The sequence below is a fragment of the Miniopterus schreibersii genome (assembly GCF_964146895.1).
Source record: "Miniopterus schreibersii genome assembly, chromosome: 4".
In the NCBI taxonomy this organism is placed as follows: domain Eukaryota; kingdom Metazoa; phylum Chordata; class Mammalia; order Chiroptera; family Miniopteridae; genus Miniopterus; species Miniopterus schreibersii.
In genome coordinates this window covers 99,632,909-99,651,767 of record NC_138105.1, presented here as the reverse complement: position 1 = coordinate 99,651,767, position 18,859 = coordinate 99,632,909, and the positions used below count along the sequence as shown (strand labels likewise).

The following is an 18,859-nucleotide window of genomic DNA, read 5'->3' as shown; positions in this document are numbered from 1 at the left end:
ACAGACACAGACACAACACACACAGCACACAGCACATACACACACACAGCACATACACAACACACACAGCACACAGACCACACACACCACACACATACACACACACTGCACATACACAACACACAACACATACACAGACACAACACACACAGCACACACACACCACACAAACAACACACACAGCACACACAACACATACCACATAGACACAACATTCATTATACCACACACATAAACACACACCACAAACACAACACACACAATACACACAGACCACAAACACACAACACACATCACAACACAACATATATAACATACACCACACACATAACATACATACTATACACCACACACAAGTCATATAAACACAGCACACACATACTCCACAAGAAATTCCAAATCTAGGAACAATAGAAAGACCCTAAAAGTGTCCAGAAAGGAAAAACAGGTCTACAGAGATCTGGGAATAATCACAGCACTGAACTTCTCAGACAACACTGGGAGCCACGTAAAAGTGGAACGATGACTTTGAAAATTATTTCCAACCTAAAATGTATACCCAGCTCAACTATCTCTACAGACTAGGGCAGAAGAGAGATTTCAGACATATACGGACTTGAAGAGACGAGGAAGGGAAAGACAGGATGCAGCACAAGAGAGCGAGGAACGGAGCTCTCAGGACGATGGCGAGAAATCCCAGGAGCGACACCCCCGAGGCTAGGAAAGCAGTTGCCCGCACGATTCAGGGGACAGAAAGCTCCAGGAGATCTGAATCAAGATGAATGTTCACCAGAATAAGAGGACTTCCTGCCCAGCACCCTTTTCCATCTTGGGAGTGTATGGGTGTCAGCTCGCCAAGGGGTGGACTGCATCTGCCATGTTTGTTTGTTTGCTTTTAATGTAACAAACACCTATATCCCCATCTCCTGGTGTGTGAGTTTTGCAAGAGCCAAGGGGTACACCCTTTTAGGGTCTGCCATCCATACCTACGCCTTCTGGCATACTTGTTATTAATATTTTTAACCCTCACCGGAGGACATTTTTTCCATTGCTTTTCAGAGAGAGTGGAAAGGAGAGAGAGAGAAAAGGGAAACGTCAATGCAAGAGAGCCACATCGATCAGTTGCCTTCCTCACTAGCCCTGACTGGGGCTGGGGATCAAGCCTGCAACTGAGGTACGTGCCCTTGGCCAGAATCGAACCCGGTACCCTTCAGTCCGCGGGCCAACACTCTAACCACTGAGCCAAACCGGCCAGGGCACCTGTTATTTTTGTCTGCCTAGTTTGCTCTCTCTCTTATCCTGCTAACAACATTACAGATTTCTTGGGGAAGCCGCCTTCCCATCTCCCTCTGGCCCCGTGTAAAATTAGGAAGCCAACCTCACCCATTAGCTTCAGGGAAGAGCGCAGGACCCAGCCCCACCGATCAGACTCACACATGACCTAAGCCAGTTCGGCAGGACTCCACCCTAGGACTTATATGGGAAAAGTGATGTGTTCTCTGATGACAGGATTTAAGATGGTGAAATATAGTCCCCAAGGAGCTGGGTGTGACACCAGCACAGAGAGGAGAGAACAGCAGACAGACCCCTAAAGCCAGAGTCCTGATGGCACCCAGTGAACAGGACCTGGGACCAGCCCACCTAAAGGCTCTGTCATTTTCAGTTATACGAGCCAATAAATAGTTTATGCTCAAGCCACCAGAGTTGGATTTTAGGGACCAAAGGAATCCATGCTGATACATTAAGAAATGAGAAGGGGGGGCCAGGGAGGGTACCCAGAGAGGGGAGCATCCCACCTCGGACCACAGTGCCTGGGTAGAGGCATCGGTACTGCTGGCTCCAGTATGCTGCGATCCTGGTCCCTTGCGGCAAGAAGCGCGTGGAGGCCGGCCTCACGTCGATGATCTGATGAGAAGGCCAAGGACTAAGCACCAGGCAGTGACCAGGACCAGCCCAGCCCCGCACCCTACCACCCTCCTTCCCCTCCCCTCCCCAGCCCCTCACCGCCTCCTGCAGCAGCTGTTCTAGGCAGTAGATATGGGGCCGGTTCCCGCGTTCCCCCTCCACCACCACTCGGTATCTGCAAGGCCAGGGCAAGAGTGGATGGGCTGGCAGAGGCTGGGATCCCCTCAGAGGACCCCCCACATGGACCCCTGCACCCCAGCCTCCTGGCCCTGCCAGCACCAGCGCCACCTCCCAGATCACCGAGATAGGACATCAGAGCTGAAGGGTTTGCTGACCTGCTGTATAAACTTGGGGCCAAGTCTCTCCCCTGTCGGCCTCAGTTTCCTCATTTGTACAATGTACAACTAGGAGTTCAGACCCAAGAGAGGCCAGCACACTCTCTCCTGCCCCTCCCTGCTGAGCCCCAGTGACCCCTCAGAGAGCACTGTCCTCCCAGTGCCAGGCAGGCACTATTCCATCGGCCTGGTTCTATGGGGGAAGCTGCTCAGAGAGGGGAAGCCACCCAAGGCCCAGCAGATGCCCGGATACGATACTGGGTGAGGGTCTTCAGGCTCTGAGCCCTGTGCTCCCCAGCCCCCAGCCCCCAGGCCCCACTCACATATCTGGCGAGTGCACGGTCTGCACATGACCGGCGTACAGCAGCTTGTCGTCCATGGGGATGAGCACACGCAGGCCATCCTTCAGCTCATCCTTGTCGATGATGCAGGAGCGTGGGGCTGCAGGAGGGGGCAATGAGGCAGGGCTGGGGACCCTCCCTCTCTCCTGGGCCTCCCTTCTCCCAGGCCTGCCCAGCGCCCTCCAGAACAGGTGCCTGGGGGAGGCTGCGGGGCACGTACATCACATCCATGTACCCAGACAGGCCTAGTGCAGGGACAGGCATGAGTGCACTCACATGCACATGTGGGGATCACGTCTGGAAAGGTCCCAGGTGGGTGCAAACCAGGTGACAGCCTACACATGCTGCCCTTCCCCCATCCCAAAAACCACCACCCTCTGAGGCCACAGGCACTTCCCCAGGTGACCCTCCTGCATCCCCATGTTCCAGGCCTGAGCCCACACAGCATTGCGGGTACTCACCCGGAGTTAGTGGCCGCTCCACAGCCCCACCACGAGGCAAGTGCTCATCCTCGGAGAAGCTCGAGTCCTGGTTGGGTTCAAAGTCCTCCTCAGCAGCCATGCTCTCCATCAGCTTGCTCACAGCTCCCCCTTTCCCCCGGTTCTGGGGAAAGAGCACGGCAGACAACGGCTTAGGACACGGCTCGCACACCCTGCCCGGCCAGGGACCCTCCCCGGAAACGCAGGGTCAGGCAGGCCACAGTGGCGTCTGCCAGGTATGCAGTATGGGTCCCACATGGGCTCACCCCGGTGGCCAGGGCCTGCACGTGGCTTAGTGCTGATGCTTAGTACTCAGCACTGTACCCGTGCTCATCACCAAGGCAGGCGCTCAGTGCCCTTCTTGGAGAAACTGAGGCAGCCTCTGCAGCCACGTGCAATGGATTTGAGGAGAAAAAGCCTGGCTGGGGCTGGCTGGAATCTGGGGCGGGCGTACCCTGGCACAACCCATCTGTCTACTGGGTAAAGAAATGCACCCAAGCCTGGGGGAACCCCTGGGGACCGACCCGCTGGGCACAGAGAGCCTCACCTCCTTCCTCACCTCCTTCCCTTTGGCCTTGGCCTTGCTCCTCTTGGCAGAGGCAGGGGAGCTGGTGTGAGGGGCCCGGGCCTCGGCGGGCAGGGCCGGTGTGCGGGGTGGAGGCAGCGCCACTCCTGACCCTGCCTCCTTCCCCTTCTTCTTCTGGGGAGGAAGCAACAGAGGCACTGTCGGAGGCGGGGAAGGCCCGAGAGGAACCGCAGGCTCGCTCCTCACCCCTCCTCACCGCAGGACTTTCAGTTTCCGTCCTAACTGTCTTAGGACTATGAGACCGGGGGGGGCCACATGAAAGTGGGTTTACAGCTGTGACTATGTGAAATAGTTTACTAATCACTGTATTATTTCCCAAGTGAACTATAAGCCTACTTTTGCCCCACCCTGCATATTACTTGTGTAGAGAGATGACAGCACTGAGGTGTATATACGGCACGTCTGTGTGTACGAGCCCCTCCAGTGATCCTGTTAAAGTGGAGGTCACCAGCGCCCACTGGGAGCAGCAGCCTGGTGAGCTCTTCCAGAACCTTGCACAAGCACAGGCACCCATGTGAACACAAGGGCTGTGCAGACAGTCTTTTTTTAAACACAGTGGTTTTTATAAACACAGATGGGAATTTACCAAAAGTCCCATTTTGCAACACCCCCATCAGTATGCCTGATAAACGCTAAGGGAGCTGCTTTCTATTTTAACAGCTGCCCAACATGCCACAGTGTGGGGATCCACAACTCAACCACCCCAATGGTGCCTCTGTTTTTTCACCCTTCCTAGTGGTGCCAGAGGAGAGACAGGGCCGGCTAGTTCTCCAGGCCTGTTCCTGGAAAGAGCAGCTGCTGTCCAGGTCACCTCCAGGAGGCGCGTGCTGCTTTCCACTCACCCTGGAGAGGGGGGTGCCACACCAGCCCAGCTCAATGCCCCCCAGCTGGTAAAACGGGTGGCACCCCCCTGGAGGTGGAGTGGAGATGGTGCAAGTGCAGGCGGACTGCGTAAGGCCTGCCTCTCAGAGCCAAGAACTGGGAGCAACCTGACATCTAGCCAGTTCCAGAAACGCTGGTGCATCCAGAGACGCAGCCCCAGCTTTGTCACGGTGGCAGAGCCCTGTTCCGAGGAGATGTACCATTGGGAATCGGAAGCGATGGCACGTGTACAGGAGGGACCCCGGGGACAGCAGTGGGCGGCGGGGATGAGGGGGCGAGGGTCACTTTGTGCTTTTTAAGCACAAAGTGCTTACAACGACACAACCAAATCACGGGCCCAGAAAACGAAGAAACAGAAAAGGGATGATCCTGGGCAAACATTACCCTGACAACAGCAGGCGAGTGAGATGCAGGGCAAACAGCGTTAAAAGGCACCAAACAGGAACCGTTTCAGAAATGAGAGGTGTTCAATTTCATGCCCATTTTGGGGGGAAATATAGACATATACACGTTACGTCTTTTTTGTGTCCGATGCACGTTTTAATCCTGTTCACATTTCTAACTAACATCAGGAGGCATCTTGGGGGGTCAAAGGACCGTTTCTAAGGTGGTTTTGTTTCCTCTCCCCTCTAATGTCTGCAATTAAATAGCTTGTCTTAGCACATCTTTGTGTGGGGGTTGGGGTACGAAAACTGTGGGCTGGGCACCCGGTGGGATGTTATGCACCCCCTTAGAAATACTGATTTTAAAAGAGTAAAATAAAAGCTCAGCACATGGGAACGCATGAGATATAATGCCAAGTCTAAAAAACAGGAATCAAAGTATATCTCAAAAAAGTACGAGCAGTGGCCATTCCTGGGGAGACGGGATATGGTGTCTGATTTCTCCTTTTGTTGACTATTAACCTGTTCTGTTCTGGACTGTTACTGTATCCCCAAGAAGCTGGGACTGGGTGACCCTGGTCCTTTCCACAACAGAGGTCCCACCGAGGGAAAGACCCGATGAGGTCACGTGGCGCAGGGGTGAAGGCCCAGGCTCTGGGCTGTACTGTGTCCAAGCTCAGCTCTGACAATCATTAGCTGCTGTGACCCCAGGCAGGTACAGGCCACCTGTGAGGTGCAATTGCCACGAGTAACCTGCGCACATGGTTTTGTGAGCTCTCAGGTGATGTAAGAAATTCACATTTGGTCTCCGCCCACAGTTCCTGACACCAAGCTCCTAAGTCCCTTGGAACTTCCTGGGTCTTGGAGCCTCTTTTGTTCCAGTGAGAGACTCGGTCCCTTAGGGACATGAGAGGGGCTAAGACTGAGTAATAATCCATCGCATGCCTGTGACGAAGCCTCCATAAAGCCCTGAATGATGGAGTTTAGAGAGCTTCCTGTGAATACCAGGAGGTGCCTAGAGGGTGGCAAGCCCAGGGAAGGTGTGGCAGCTCTGGCCTTGTCCCCCAGACCCTGCCCTGTACGTCTTCCATGGGCTGTTCCTGAGTTGTGTCCTTTATAACAAACCAGTAAACGTTAAGTACGGTGTTTCCCCGAGTCTGTGAGTCATTCTAGTGAATTATCAAACCTGAGGTCATGGGAACCCCCGATTTCTAGCCAGTCAGTCAGAAGTACATGAGGCCTTGGACTTGCAACTGGCACCTGAAGGGGGGCACCTTCTCTCCAAGACTCACAGGAACCCTCAGTGGCGGCTTTAGCCATAAAGAAATGAAGAGTGAGCACAAATGGAGGTGAAGGACACTCCAACGCAGCCCCTTCCTCACGATCACTGATAGCAGGAAATTGGTGTAGAGTCTCATCCCCTTTTGCCACTTTCTCTAGGTCACTGTCGTGTAAGTGTACCCTCCCTCAGGGACGCGAGGTGGAGAGGCTGAGACAGAGACCACTGTTAGGAGCTGGCTGTTAGGTTTCAATGCAACCACCCACGGGGGGAACCACCAGCCACTAGTTTCCTAGCAGCCCATGCAAAAAGGGTAATAGGTCTAACCGCCACTGAGTCCTTAAAGAGTAAGCATTCTCGCCCTGGTGTCCAGAGAATTCCAAAGCCTGTGCAATTGGATGGAAAAAAGAAACCCATCTCTAAGTTCACTGACCTCTGAGGAAATACGTTCCCTCAGGTGGGAGTAGAGGCCACAACTCATAATAAGACTGGCCGTGCCTGTGACTTTGTCACCAACAGAAATCACCACCATGAAGAGCATGACAGTTACTGCAGAGACCTTAAAATATCAACTACACTCGCACTGGCCTTGCTCAGCTGCTACCGGGCTCCTTCTCAGAGCCTCTGGTAAATGAGCCAGGTGTGGCATCACAAAGGGAGGTCTGGCGTTTTGGTAACTGCAGTTTTCTATGGGCTCCGTGCCCCTCACACATGGTTGGAATGTTACTGAGGCAAGAGGGCCTGTGTGAGGGAGGGAGGCCGCCTCTCCCCACTGCCAGGTCTAATAATGCTCCTAGCCACCTCCCAGGACTGGAGAGTCAGGGGACACCAGAGCCACCTCCCAAGGCTGGAGGGTAAAAGCTGGTGTTTGGGACCCCTTCTTCCCTGGGCTGAGCTCCTACCTTCCTGGGGTCCTTCCTGTCCTTGGTGCGGCCTGTGTCCTTGCGTGGGCTCAGGGGGCCACCCTTGCCACAGCGGCCAGGCTTGGCAACAACGGGCGCCGTACTGCTGGGTGCTGGGGCCGCAGCTGAGGCGTCGTGCAGGAAGATGCGCTCACTGCGCCGCCTCGTCCACAGGTCATCATCACTGGCCTCGGGCCCCGCCTCGAAGCCAGGCTCCTTGGGGCCCCGCAGCCTGCGGGCCTTGCGTCCCTTCTCCGCAGTCAGCTTCACCTTGTCTGGGCTGGTGGGGGTGGGGCCAGGGCCACGGGCGCCAGGCACAGGTGTGGCCAGGGAGGGGCCTGGCTCCCCCAGTCCCTTCTTGGGCCGCAGCAGCCCGGCAGGTGACCGCTTCCGCACCTTGACCTCACTCTCAGAGTCGGTGTACTCAAACTCAGTGCCTGGATGTGGAATGAGGGAGGGGGCTGTAGAGTGGGGCTCGGGGACCCCACTTCCCACCCACCCCGCTGCCCTAGCCACCAGCACAAGGCCACAGCCCCATTCGTTTTCCAAGGGACCTCTCTGCCTGTGGGAGCGTTCTCTCTGCTCCCAGGGGAGGAGCCTGAGGTCCAGAGGAGGGAAACTAATGCCTGTGAGTAGCAGGTCCTGCCAGGCCCACTCTTGACCCCCAACCCTCCTCGGCTGCCCAGCCTCTGCTCCCTCCCCCTCTCCCCAAAAGCATCAGATTTGGAACGTGGACATTCCTGCCTGGGCCCGTGGGAACAGCTCCTCTGCTTCCTGTGCCCCATGGGAACCCCAGAGCCCAGAGAGGTGAGCAGGGAGGACAGGTGAGCAGGGAGGGCCCCACGCCTGCAGACAGCAATTTCAGGGAAGCAAGTGGGAAAACCCAAGCGAAATCCCCGAGCCCGGCAGGGCCTCGCCTCCACTGGTGCCATGTCTCAGAGCTGGGAGGTCCCTGGCACCCAATCCCCTTTACATGGGTGGGTCTCACCTGAACCCCAGCCACCCTGGGGCCCAGCTCCTCTTCTCACCTAGAGGCCTGCCCCCCTTCCCTTTTCTTCCCACAGCCGAGGTACACCCCTGAGCCAAACCCACAAGGCCAGTCCTGAACACACAACCGCTGACTGCACGGCCACCCTCCATCCTTTCACACCTCCTGGCCCTCGCTTCTGCTGGTTCCTCTGCCTGAGCACCACGTCTCTCCTACCCCTGCCTGGAGACTGCACCTCCTTTCTGAGGACATCCACTCGTCACTCTGGGGGCCTCTGTCCACACCTCCATCAGCCCAGGCACATGTCATGCTGTGGGGTTCCCATCCATGTCTGCCCAGCCCATCCTGCTTCCCCCCCAAGAAGTGGATCCCCGAGTTCTCCTGGAGCACCCCACAATGTGCAGCTCAGAGCCTGGCCCCGAAGTGGTGGCCGGGACAGCTCCCTGGGGTCAGGAGCTGTAAGGTGTGTTCCTCCTCCAGGCAGGTCCTGGGGATGAGCTGTGACAGCCCCAGAGCTGACATCACCCAGAGGAGGATTTGCCCGAGTCCCACAGCAAATGAGCTGAGAAGCCAGTGCTAAAACACAGGCCTCCTGACCCCCAGGCCACCGGCAGCCTGCCCACGAGGGCTCCTGTGAGAGGCCAGGCGCCATGGCCTGGACAGATGCAGGTGCAGCAGAGGGATGGGGCAGGGGAGGGAGCACACTCATGGGAAGGAGCCACTTGCAAAGCTTAATGATCCCGTTAATTAATCTTTTGTTAACAGACCTCCCGCTGCACAGGGAGGCAGCTGGGGGCTTTCATGGCTGATTAGAGTGTGGCCCGTAAAACACAGGCTTTGGACTTCTGCTGCGGGGATGAGAGAATGAGACCCCACCTGCTGACAGCCCCCTGCTGGAAGCCACCAGAAAATCCAGATGCAAAGAAACCTCTGCAGTCACTGTGGAGGGACAGGCAGTGACGAGAACTGAAACACATCTGGAGGAGGGGGAGACTAGAGCCCCACAGGTGGGGATGGGTCAGAGGACAAACACCTATGAGGCCAGGGGAGCAGCATGAATGGCCTGGGAGAGAGGAACCGGTCTCTGCAAGGGTGCTGTGGGGAGACAGGGAAGGGTGTGCCAAGGTCTCACTGCCACACAGTAACTCCCACCCAGCGTCCTGGGCTCCTGCCTGCTCTCCCAAAAATAAGGCAGTAAAGGAGGGAGAGGGGAGCAGGAAAATAAAAATCAAAAGGGTAAGACACAAAGAGATTGAAAGGCAAAGGATGGGGAAGACAAACTGCAAAGAGTAACCAAAAGAGAACTGGGGCGGCCAGCTTGTCTGATGCTCATACCAAACAAGAGACGAAACTTTAAGACAAAAGTTGTTACGTCAGACAAAGAAGGACATTTTGAAATGGTAATATATATGGTCAATCCATCAGGGAGACATAACAATTATAAACAACATGAGTATAATCCAGGAACATTAAAACAGATTATGAATCTTAACCACATGGGATTTATCCCAGGAATGCAAGGTTGGTTCAACATAACAAAAAACAACAATCCAACGTAAAGAACCATATTAATAGAATAAAGGACAAAAGCGATGTGAATGTCTCAACAGACACAGAAAAGGCAGGAAGACAGCCTATGTTCATGGATACAAAGACTTGACATTGTCACGGTGTCAGTTCTTCCTAACTTAAGCTACAGAGTTCAGTGCATTCCAATTAAAATAACCAGGGGGTCAGTTTGTGGAAAGTGACGTCCTAATTCTAAAGTTTATATGGAGGCAAAAGACCCAGAGGAGCCAACTCAATATTGAAGGAGAGGAACAAAGTCAGAGGACTGATGCTACCCAACTTTGAGACTTACTACAAAGCTACAGTGATCGAGACAGTGCAGGATCGGCAAAAGAACAGACAGGCAGATCGATGGAACATAACAGAGAGCCCAGAAATAGACCCAAAAATATAGTCAAAGAGCTTTGACAAAGGAGCAAAGGCAACACAATGGAGCAAAGACAGTCTTTTCAACAAATGGCGGTGGACATCCACATGCCAAAAAAACAACAAAACAAAAAACACCCAGACACAGACCTTACTCCCTTCACAAAAGTTAACTCAAAATGGATCACAGACCTAAATGTAAAACACAGAGCTACAAAACTAGAAGATAACGTCGGAGGAAATCTGGGTGACCTTGGGTTTGACAGGGAACTTTTAGAAACAAAACCAAAGGCATAATCCATGAAAGAAAGAACTGATAAACTGGATCCCATTAAAATTAAAAATTTTGGCGCCACAAAAAATACCTTCAAGAGAATGAAAAGACAAGAGTGGGAGAAAATATCTGCAAAAGGTACAACTGATAAAGGGCTGTTATCCAAAATGTATAAAGAACTCTTAAAACTCAACATGAAGCCCTGCTAGCATGGCTCAGTGGTTGAGCGTCAATCTATGAACCAGAAGGTCACGATTCAATTCCCGGTCAGGGCACATGCCCAGGTTGCGGGCTTGATCCCCAGTCAGGGGCGTGCAGGAGGCAGCTGATCAGTGGCTCCCTCTCCCTCTCACTTCCTCTCTCTGAAATCAATATAAACATTTAAAAAAAAACAAAACTAGACATAAAGAAAACAAATAACCTGATCCAAAAATGGGCCCAAAACCTTCACAGACACTTCAGGGAAGATATTCAGATGGCAGGTAAGTGTACGAAAAGATGCCCCACATCTGTCATCACAATGAAATACTGCAACATGCCTAGGAGAATGGCCAAAACCCAAAGCACTAACATAGAATGCTGGTGAGGACATGGAACAGCGAGAACTCTCCGTCACTGCTGGCGGGAATCAACATGGTGCAGCCACTTTGTAAGACAGTTTGATGGCTTCTTAGAAAACTAAACATACCCTCGCCGTTCGGTCCAGCAACCATACTCCTCAGTATTCACCCAGAGGAGCTAAAACCTATTATCCACACAAAATCTGTGCAGGGATGTTTATAGCAGCTTTATTCACAACGGCCACAACTTGGATGTCATCAAGATGTCCTAGGTGGCCCGGCCAGGTGTGGCTCAGTGGTTGAGCGTCGACCTAGGAGATCCAGGCGATCGGGGTTCAATTCCCAGTCAGGGTACATGCCAAGGTTGTGGGCTCGATCCCTAGTCGGGGCGTGCAGGAGGCAGCTGATCAATGACTCTCTCATCATTGATGTTTCTCTCTCTCTCTCTCCCTCTCCCTTCCTCTCTCTGAAATCAATAAAGATTTTTAAAAAATTTTTAAAAACCACAAGCTGTGGAACCATTAAAAAAAAGATGTACTAGGTGTCCTTCAGTGGGCAAATAGATAAATAAACTGTACGTCCAGATAGTGGAATATTACTGAGCACCAGAGAGAAATGAGCTCTGGAGCCATGAAGCATGCGACAGTGAGCCTGGCACACAGAGCGACGCAGCCCAACAATGCCCACTTCAGCCCCGGCCCTGGGCGGCGCACTCTGCATGGCCTACTCCTCCTGTCCACACTTCTATTCCCTCTCTGTTCCCACGGCTCTCTCATGGGTCAGGTGTGGTCTCCTGAACTCCCCAGCTGGGTCAGGGACCTCATACAGCCCCCTCTCCTTAGGGGCAGATCTGAGGCCTCTCTGTTTCCCACACCTGCCTGACATCAGGTACCTGAAGGGGGTGGGTCAGGCTATATTAGATTGAAGGTCAACGCACAGCTCTAGAGACCCCTCCTTGGGAGCCGCAGGCCGGGGGAGGGAGGCCCATCACCAGCCTCTACTCAGGGCAGGGCACCCAGTTCTGCCCCTTCCCTTCCTGGAGCTTCGGTCTCCTCGCCTGTAGGCAGGGCAGCGGAGCCCCTCGGGCAGCATGTCTGCTGAACTTACCCATCAGGCTCTGCCGCTCCTCCTTCTTTCGGGCCTTCTGCTTGGCCTCCAGCTGCACCACCGACAGGGGCGGCGGAGGCCCCACCGTGGGGCTGGGAAGGGCGCTGGCTGCAAAGCGGGCCAGCAGGCCCAGCCCGCTCTCCTCCAGGCCGGGCGACAGGGCGGGTTCCCGCGCCCCCAGCCTATGGCTGCCGTGGGCCTCGGCCTCGGCCTCCAGCTGGTCCTCCTCCTCTCCGTCGCCGTCCTCCATCTCATCCTCAATCTCGTCCTCAGAACGCTCATCTGGGGTGCAGAAAACAGGAGTCAGGGCCTCGCCTGGGCCTGGGCCTGGGCCACCCGCCCCCACTCGGCAGGAGCACCCGTCAGGCTCCTCACGCCTTGACAGCCGGGGGTGGGTCCAGAGCCAGCCCATGAGCCCCCCGATGACCCAGAGCCCCACCAAAGCGAGCCCAAGCCCTGGGGTCCCGACGGCCCCGAGCAGCGGCTTTGGGAACCGGAGTGGGTGTCTGTCAGGGGACCAGCACATGCACGTGTCCTGTGGGGCGGGGGACACACGGACAGGACTGGAGACGGCTCTCCCCAGGGTCTCACACGCACACACACCCCGACGTACAACGTGGAGCTGAGGAAGGAGGCAGGAGAGGAGAGGAAAGAGGAGGCCGTGAAGGGAGCAGAGGGACGGGAGGGGGCTGGGGGCTCAAGCCGGGGCTCTAGGCACGGTGCCTGGCATGGTTTTGGCAGCTGGAGGCCTGTAGGTTGGCTGCAGGAGAAGGTGGAGTTTGGTCTTTTCTTGGGGGGAGGGGTGGACATCCACGGTGGAAGCCCTGAGCAGGCTCTGGGGTCCAAAACTAGCTCCTAGCACCACCCCGACGCTGGGACATCTGGGGCAAGCCCCTGGCCCTCCAGGAGCCCTATTTTCCCATCTGTGGCATGGGGTAACCCTCTCAGCCCACCCCAGCTAGGGGAGGATCCAAACAGGACCACACATTTATAGCAGAAAGCGCTTTGCAGGTACAGGGAGAATTAAACACACACAGGGCCACCCTGTCCTGTTAGAAGAAACTGCTGTCCCCACCACCAAGGGAGCCACAGGCTGTCTACACCTCTGGACCATGGGGAGCGAGGAAGGGCACAGGGCGGCCCACTCTGCACCTGGAGACCGGAGCCCAGGGGCTCAAGTGCTCAGGTAGAGAGCAGGACTCAAACCAGGGCTGGCTGGCTGTCCTGTCTCCCAGTCTAGTGGAACTCTACAGAAGCCCTGCCCATGTCTCCAGCTGCTGGCTAGATGTGCCTCTCTCCAGGACCTGGCCCTGTCACTCCAGTCATGGGGACAGAGGTGGGGCAGGCCATGGGGCAGGCGGGCGGGCAGGAAGGGGCACACTCCCACACAGGAACCTCCACCGAGATGGTTAAGAGGTACAAGCTTGCTCTGCCCTTCCCAGGCTAACCCAAGGGCAGGCAGGCATACAGCAGCAGGGGCTGCCTGCCCATGAGCCCCCCGAGGGACACCTGCCCAAGGGTGCCTGTCTGCCCAGAGCACTGGGAGGGTGAGGGTTTCTGGGGGCCGCTGGCCAAGGCTGGGCCAGGGGAGGCTGGAGGTGGACATGGTGTCTAGGGTGGGGACAGTCTGGGCTCAGCCAACTCCACATTCTCCTGACAAGCCCCCAGGCCTCCTGCCTGCCCGAGTGCCACCAGTGGCCAAGTGTGGCGGCCCTGGAGTGCTGATCGGGGCAGAGGCTTGCTGTCCGCCCGCTGATCGGAGGGAGCCCCATTTCTGCTGAGTGACCCCTGGGTGAGGGAAGCAGTGATAAACTTAAGGAATCTCTAAAGGGAGTCAGGAGAGGAAAGAGGCAGAGAGAGGGAGTTTGTTAGGGGTGAAAGGAGGCGGCTCCGCGAGCGATGGATGAAGCAGATGAAGGCAGCGGGCAGGCGGGCGGCAGGCAGGCAGGCAGGCAGTGCACACTTGCGGTCCCTTCACAGTGCAGACGTCACGGTCTGTCTCCGCCCCGTGGGCCACAGCGGCAAAGCAGGCTAAGTGTAGGCAGACTTTCGACAGCGCCTGGGTCCCCCACATCAGGCCCCCTGGGGATGGTGGTGGTGGCTGGCTGGGCTGGGGCTCAGGGTTGGACAGGTGGCCAGCTTTCCCTTCTACAGAAGCCTTCCCAGAGCTGCTCAGGTGTGGAGGCTCCAGAACCCTCCACCCAGGAGGAGTCTCCACCGCAGGGTCCGGCAGGGGAGGCTCACTCTGGGTTTCTGGATATCCGAGTGTCTGCATCAGATCCCAGAAAGCCAGCAGCGGCCCCACACTAGCACCATGAGATGCAGGAGTGTTTGAAAGGCAAAAGCCAAAAAAAGGGGGTGAGCCCACCACAAAATGGACCACAGGTGATCTTGGTCTCCCAGGGCCCTCCCACTCCTGCTCCAAGCCTGGCAAGTGCACCTGGCTGCCTCCCTCGTGGCTAGAGGCTAAAGGGCAGGGGGAGCAGGGGGTTCTGAGGACCAAGAGAGCCTTTCTGAAGTTGTCCACACCTGAGGCCACAGCTTGCCCAGGGCAAAGGGAGAAAAACTCCCAACAAAGAAACCCAGGGAAACGCAGAGAAACTATTTTCTATTTAAAAAAAGATGAAAACAAAAAATCCTCCTGGCTCAGTGCGTGGGGTTGGCTGCTGTGACTTGGTTTGGTTTTCCAAAACCTGATTCATATGCCAAAGCGACCCGCTGCTGCCATAGCCGATGGGGGCAGCCCCGAGGAGGGAGGTGCAGGGGGGACATGAAGAAAAGGGTGTGCCTACCTACGGACCCACAAGCCAGGCTCGACCCCAGCTCAGTGACCCGCGGCGCCGTCTGCCCTACTCCCAGCCTTCGCTTTGCGTCCAAGTGCAGCGTGAGAGCGAATGCAAGAGACCAAAACAGACATTCAAAGCATCATGGGTAGGGGTCAAGGGTGAAGGTATGGTCAAGCTGCTGGGGGAGAAAGCAGACACACTGGAAAGCCAAGCCGATTAGGTGTTTTAGTATCAGGTGTCAGTAACGCCCTATTACCCAAATATCCCTTTGGAGACCTGACTAATGGGTCTGTGTGTGGTGGGGCCCTCTCCTCTCCCCCTACACTCCCCTATCTGGGCTCTGTCCACTGCTGTATCCAGCCCTGGTCTGAGGGCCCTGGGGCAAACAGCCCCTTGCTAGATCCAGGGGACCACCTGCTTCTCTACTGGGTCTGAGCTGAAGCAGGAGAGCCCCAAAATTTGGAAGCTGGCACCTGGCTTTAAGGGGGAGGGGAGAAAGTATGTGGAAGGAGGCATGGGGGTCTAGCCCAAGGGACAAGAGGGAGGAGGTGGCAAACCAGCGGCCTCGGGAAACCAGGATGACTGGCAAGCTGCCCAGGACAGTGTGAGCCCCAAGGGCACCTGGCTCCCTGCTGTGCCATCTGCTGGTCACCCCAAAATGGATCTGGGCCATCTGGAGGGGAGGTGTGGGAAGGAGAAGGCAGACAGGGAGTGTGAGAGCAAAAGAGGCTGGACTCGGGCAGCACTCAGATCCTGGGGCTGAGTCAGTTCCTATCTGAGTAGACCTGACATGCCCAGGCCTCACTCAGGGACATCGGAGTCTTGGCTCTGGCGCCCAGGGGGTCCTTGTAGGGGTCCACCCTGAAGCAAGTCCTAACCTGAGGCAAGACACAAGACGCGATTTGGAGTCTGCTGGCCAGAGGTCGCTGACTCGGACCTTGTTTTTGTGAGGCGGAGGAGGCCCCAGCTAGGCTGAGCAGCCAGCCTCTGCACTCACAGGCCACTGCGCTGTACCCCTCAACCTTGATGTGATCTTGACCCTGTGCTGCCTACACGCCCCTCAGGACAGAAATGTGTGTTAGAAACTAATGTTTGCAAACATTCTAAAGCACTGTACATAGGAACAGAGCTTTATGAAAACAAAAGACAGACAAGCAGCTAAAAAAAAAAAGATGGTGCTGAAGGTGAAAGCAGTTGACTTTAAACCTGAAACATGGAGTGCATGCCAGTAGCTCCCAGGGATATTTGAATAACAGAGGAAAGCAGCGACTGCGTTACTCCATCTCTACCCCTTCCAGGGAGGGTGGGGAGGGGAGGAGGAACGGAATGAGGGAAGCGGCAACCTAACCGTCTAAGTCAGGACACAGCAAGAGAGACAAGGCACACGGGTTTAGTTAAAAATGAACTCGATATATTTAATAAAGCTTGGTATTGCCAAAATCGCAGTACAAACATCAAGTCACACGCCCACACGACAAAGTTCCATTTACAAAACGTCCCTGGGGAGGCCCCTGCCAGACCCCCACCCCGGCCTGCGGTCCAGGGGACAGAGGAGGCCAGAATGGGGTGGGGCGGAGGGGAGAGTGGAGGAAGGTGGAGACTAAGATCAGTCCGTATAAAAGCTCAAAAAGAGCCAGCCGTGGTATTATCGCAACGATACAGGTACAAGTACACCCGCATAAGAGGCTCATACGGCAGGCTACGCTGCCAAGACCGAGACGGCCGCCCAGCAGCGCCATCGCTCGCACCCGGCTCGCTCGCTCGCTCACTCTCACGCACTCTCGCTATAAAACATGGAAGGGGTTGTGTTTGGAGCTAGTAACCTTGGTCAAATGAGTCCTCCGAAGAATCGCTGAAGGAGGACCGGGCGTCGACCTCCTGGAGCAGCAAGCAGAACGGCTGCTTCCTGCCCGCGGCTGGCTGGGGCTTCAGAGTCCGGGCGGCCGCCAGGCCCCTCTTGGGCAGCTTGGGGCCTCCGGCCTGCTTGCTGTTCTTTGCCACCATGCCACACAGGAGGGAAGATGTCAGTTTGGAGCCGGAGGGGCCTTGGGCAGACCACTCGTCCTTCAGGAACTCTTCCTCCTCCTCCGAGTCCGTATCTGCAGTCAAGGCAGTTTGTGATAAGATAAGTTGGGGGTGGGAGAGGGGGCTGGTGTCTTTCTTTGGTTACTTAGTGGTTATGAGAGCACCCGGTGCTGCCAGAACGGAGAGGCCCCAACACCTACTGGCCGTGGAACAAGCGGCAGGCCTCCCACCTCTTTACCCGGGAGGCCCCCGAGCCGCAGGCACTACACGGTGCACCTTTCCTGGGCTGGGACTCAGGCCCCCTCCAGGTTTGCTGCTGCCAGCATTACCCACAACAGAGCCATCTGGGCACACAGCCCTTCCAGGCTCTGGGGAGGGAGGAGTCTGCTCTCAGGAAGGTCTCTCCCAGGCCATGGAGCTCACCACTGGGCCTGGCCTATCCCACAGGACTGCACCCAGCCCAGGGGAAGGACAAGGCCCAGGAAGGAAAGGGCTCAGCTAAAGCTCTTCTCCCCAAAATACCCACTTCCAGTGGCGCTGGGTGGGCAAGGGCACACTCAACCGTGCACACCTCCATCCAACTCCACATCCAGCAATGTCACAAAGGCAGCCTGAAACAGGCAACAGCAGAGAAGTCATGCCAAAGAAACTGGCAAATGATGTTACAACTCGCCTGTTTTCCTACCAGAGGGCCGGTCACCAGAGCACCAGGGCTAGCTTCCCATAGTCTTGGCCTCACTAAACACAGCGAGGCCAAGGCTCTCCAGCTTTCATAGGGGAGGACCACCAGACTTTGGGGACAGGGGCTGTCTCATGGGCACAGCTCTGACCCCTTCTAACCCACCCAGAACATACACTGTTTTGATCCGTTTTACATATGGGGCTGTCAAGGGAGACTTCACGGCAAAAAAGGGCTCTGCAGCCAAAGTCTAATCTCCTGATCTGGTAAAATCTGCTTGGAACATGAGGGATGTTAACAAACACGGCTACAGCTCTGGCAATGCCTGCCATCTCCAAGTCCAAAAGAAACTGTGGGCAGGAAGGAGGGGGGGGTCCTCTGGCTGCCTTCTCCAACATCTATGGTTTCCACTCCCGCCATGACCCCAATGCAGGATGGCATGGCAATTCTGAGGAGGACAATGACAAGGACAAGCCCGGACAAGTCCCTGCCTGTCTGTCTTCTAGCTACAGCTCTTCCTCCCGTGTGCCCCATCCCAAACTGGAGATGCCTGTGGGTGACAATGACCAACCTGGCTTCCCACCAAAAGCCACCAGGCCTGTCCCCCAACCTACCATCCAAAATGAAAAAGCATGAGATGAGGGCAGTGCTCTCCCTTCCCCTCTCCTGCCGCACAGCATGGCTCTGCTAGGACACACCCATGGCCTTTTTGTGACTTCCCCCTTATTTACCTAAAACCGCAGAAGAGCCAGTATAGAAAACAGAGTAGCTCTCTCCACAGCCAGTTGCACACTGCATCACCTAGCTGGAGACGGGCCTTTGGACCTCCTTGTTGCAATGCTGACCCACCCCCCTCCCCCAACAGCAGAGTTGTAGATGAAGATGTAACAGAGTTAGACTGACCATGTACTGACCATGCAACTTGACCATGGCTTTGTGCCCACGTACACATCGGCTACAGCGGACTCACCAGCTCAAAGCACCCCAGTATCTCAGGGGCCAAGCTCACCTCTGGCCTCTAACTGTATGTTATACATCCACACAAAAGCGGGGGAAGGGGGCATTCTTCAGGCAACCAACCAGGCCACATCCACTGACCACTGTGCCTTGAAAGATCAGAGGAGCAGCAACCCGCCTCACACCCTCGTCACTATTCCAGAACCAGGAGAGGCGGAAAGAGCAGGGGTGAAAGCCCTTCTGTCCTCCTCAGAGCTATGCACCTCTGAAAGTGGCAGGGGCCTCGCAGGCTGTTGGGATCACACCCACCCAAACCGAGGGATGCGTGCTCGGCCACAGCACAGAAAACACAAAGCACCTGCTTTGCCCCACGCCCATCTGAGAATCAGCCCTGGAAACCCACTAGACCCAGGTAACCAAAAGCACACTTTAAAAAAATAAAATAAGTAAAACAGC

At 55.7% G+C, this 18,859-nt stretch overlaps 1 protein-coding gene across 9 annotated transcripts in view; it reads right to left on the bottom strand.

Moving 5' to 3' along the window:
* TNRC18 (trinucleotide repeat containing 18) overlaps nucleotides 1-18,859 on the bottom strand; it is a 77,170-nt gene that overhangs the window by 9,929 nt on the left and 48,382 nt on the right. For 7 of the 9 annotated variants that reach the window (XM_081135635.1, XM_081135640.1, XM_081135638.1 and 4 more), the window contains 8 exons: nucleotides 16,566-16,841; nucleotides 11,957-12,238; nucleotides 7,093-7,529; nucleotides 3,608-3,760; nucleotides 3,043-3,184; nucleotides 2,564-2,681; nucleotides 2,005-2,080; nucleotides 1,797-1,905 (listed from right to left, as the gene is read on the bottom strand). In XM_081135635.1, coding sequence (XP_080991761.1) covers nucleotides 1,797-1,905; nucleotides 2,005-2,080; nucleotides 2,564-2,681; nucleotides 3,043-3,184; nucleotides 3,608-3,760; nucleotides 7,093-7,529; nucleotides 11,957-12,238; nucleotides 16,566-16,841 — 1,593 coding nt within the window. Of the gene's footprint in view, nucleotides 1-1,796; nucleotides 1,906-2,004; nucleotides 2,081-2,563; nucleotides 2,682-3,042; nucleotides 3,185-3,607; nucleotides 3,761-7,092; nucleotides 7,530-11,956; nucleotides 12,239-16,134; nucleotides 16,842-18,859 lie in introns of those variants that run through there. The other 2 variants (XM_081135639.1, XM_081135643.1) reach the window with 2 other exon arrangements.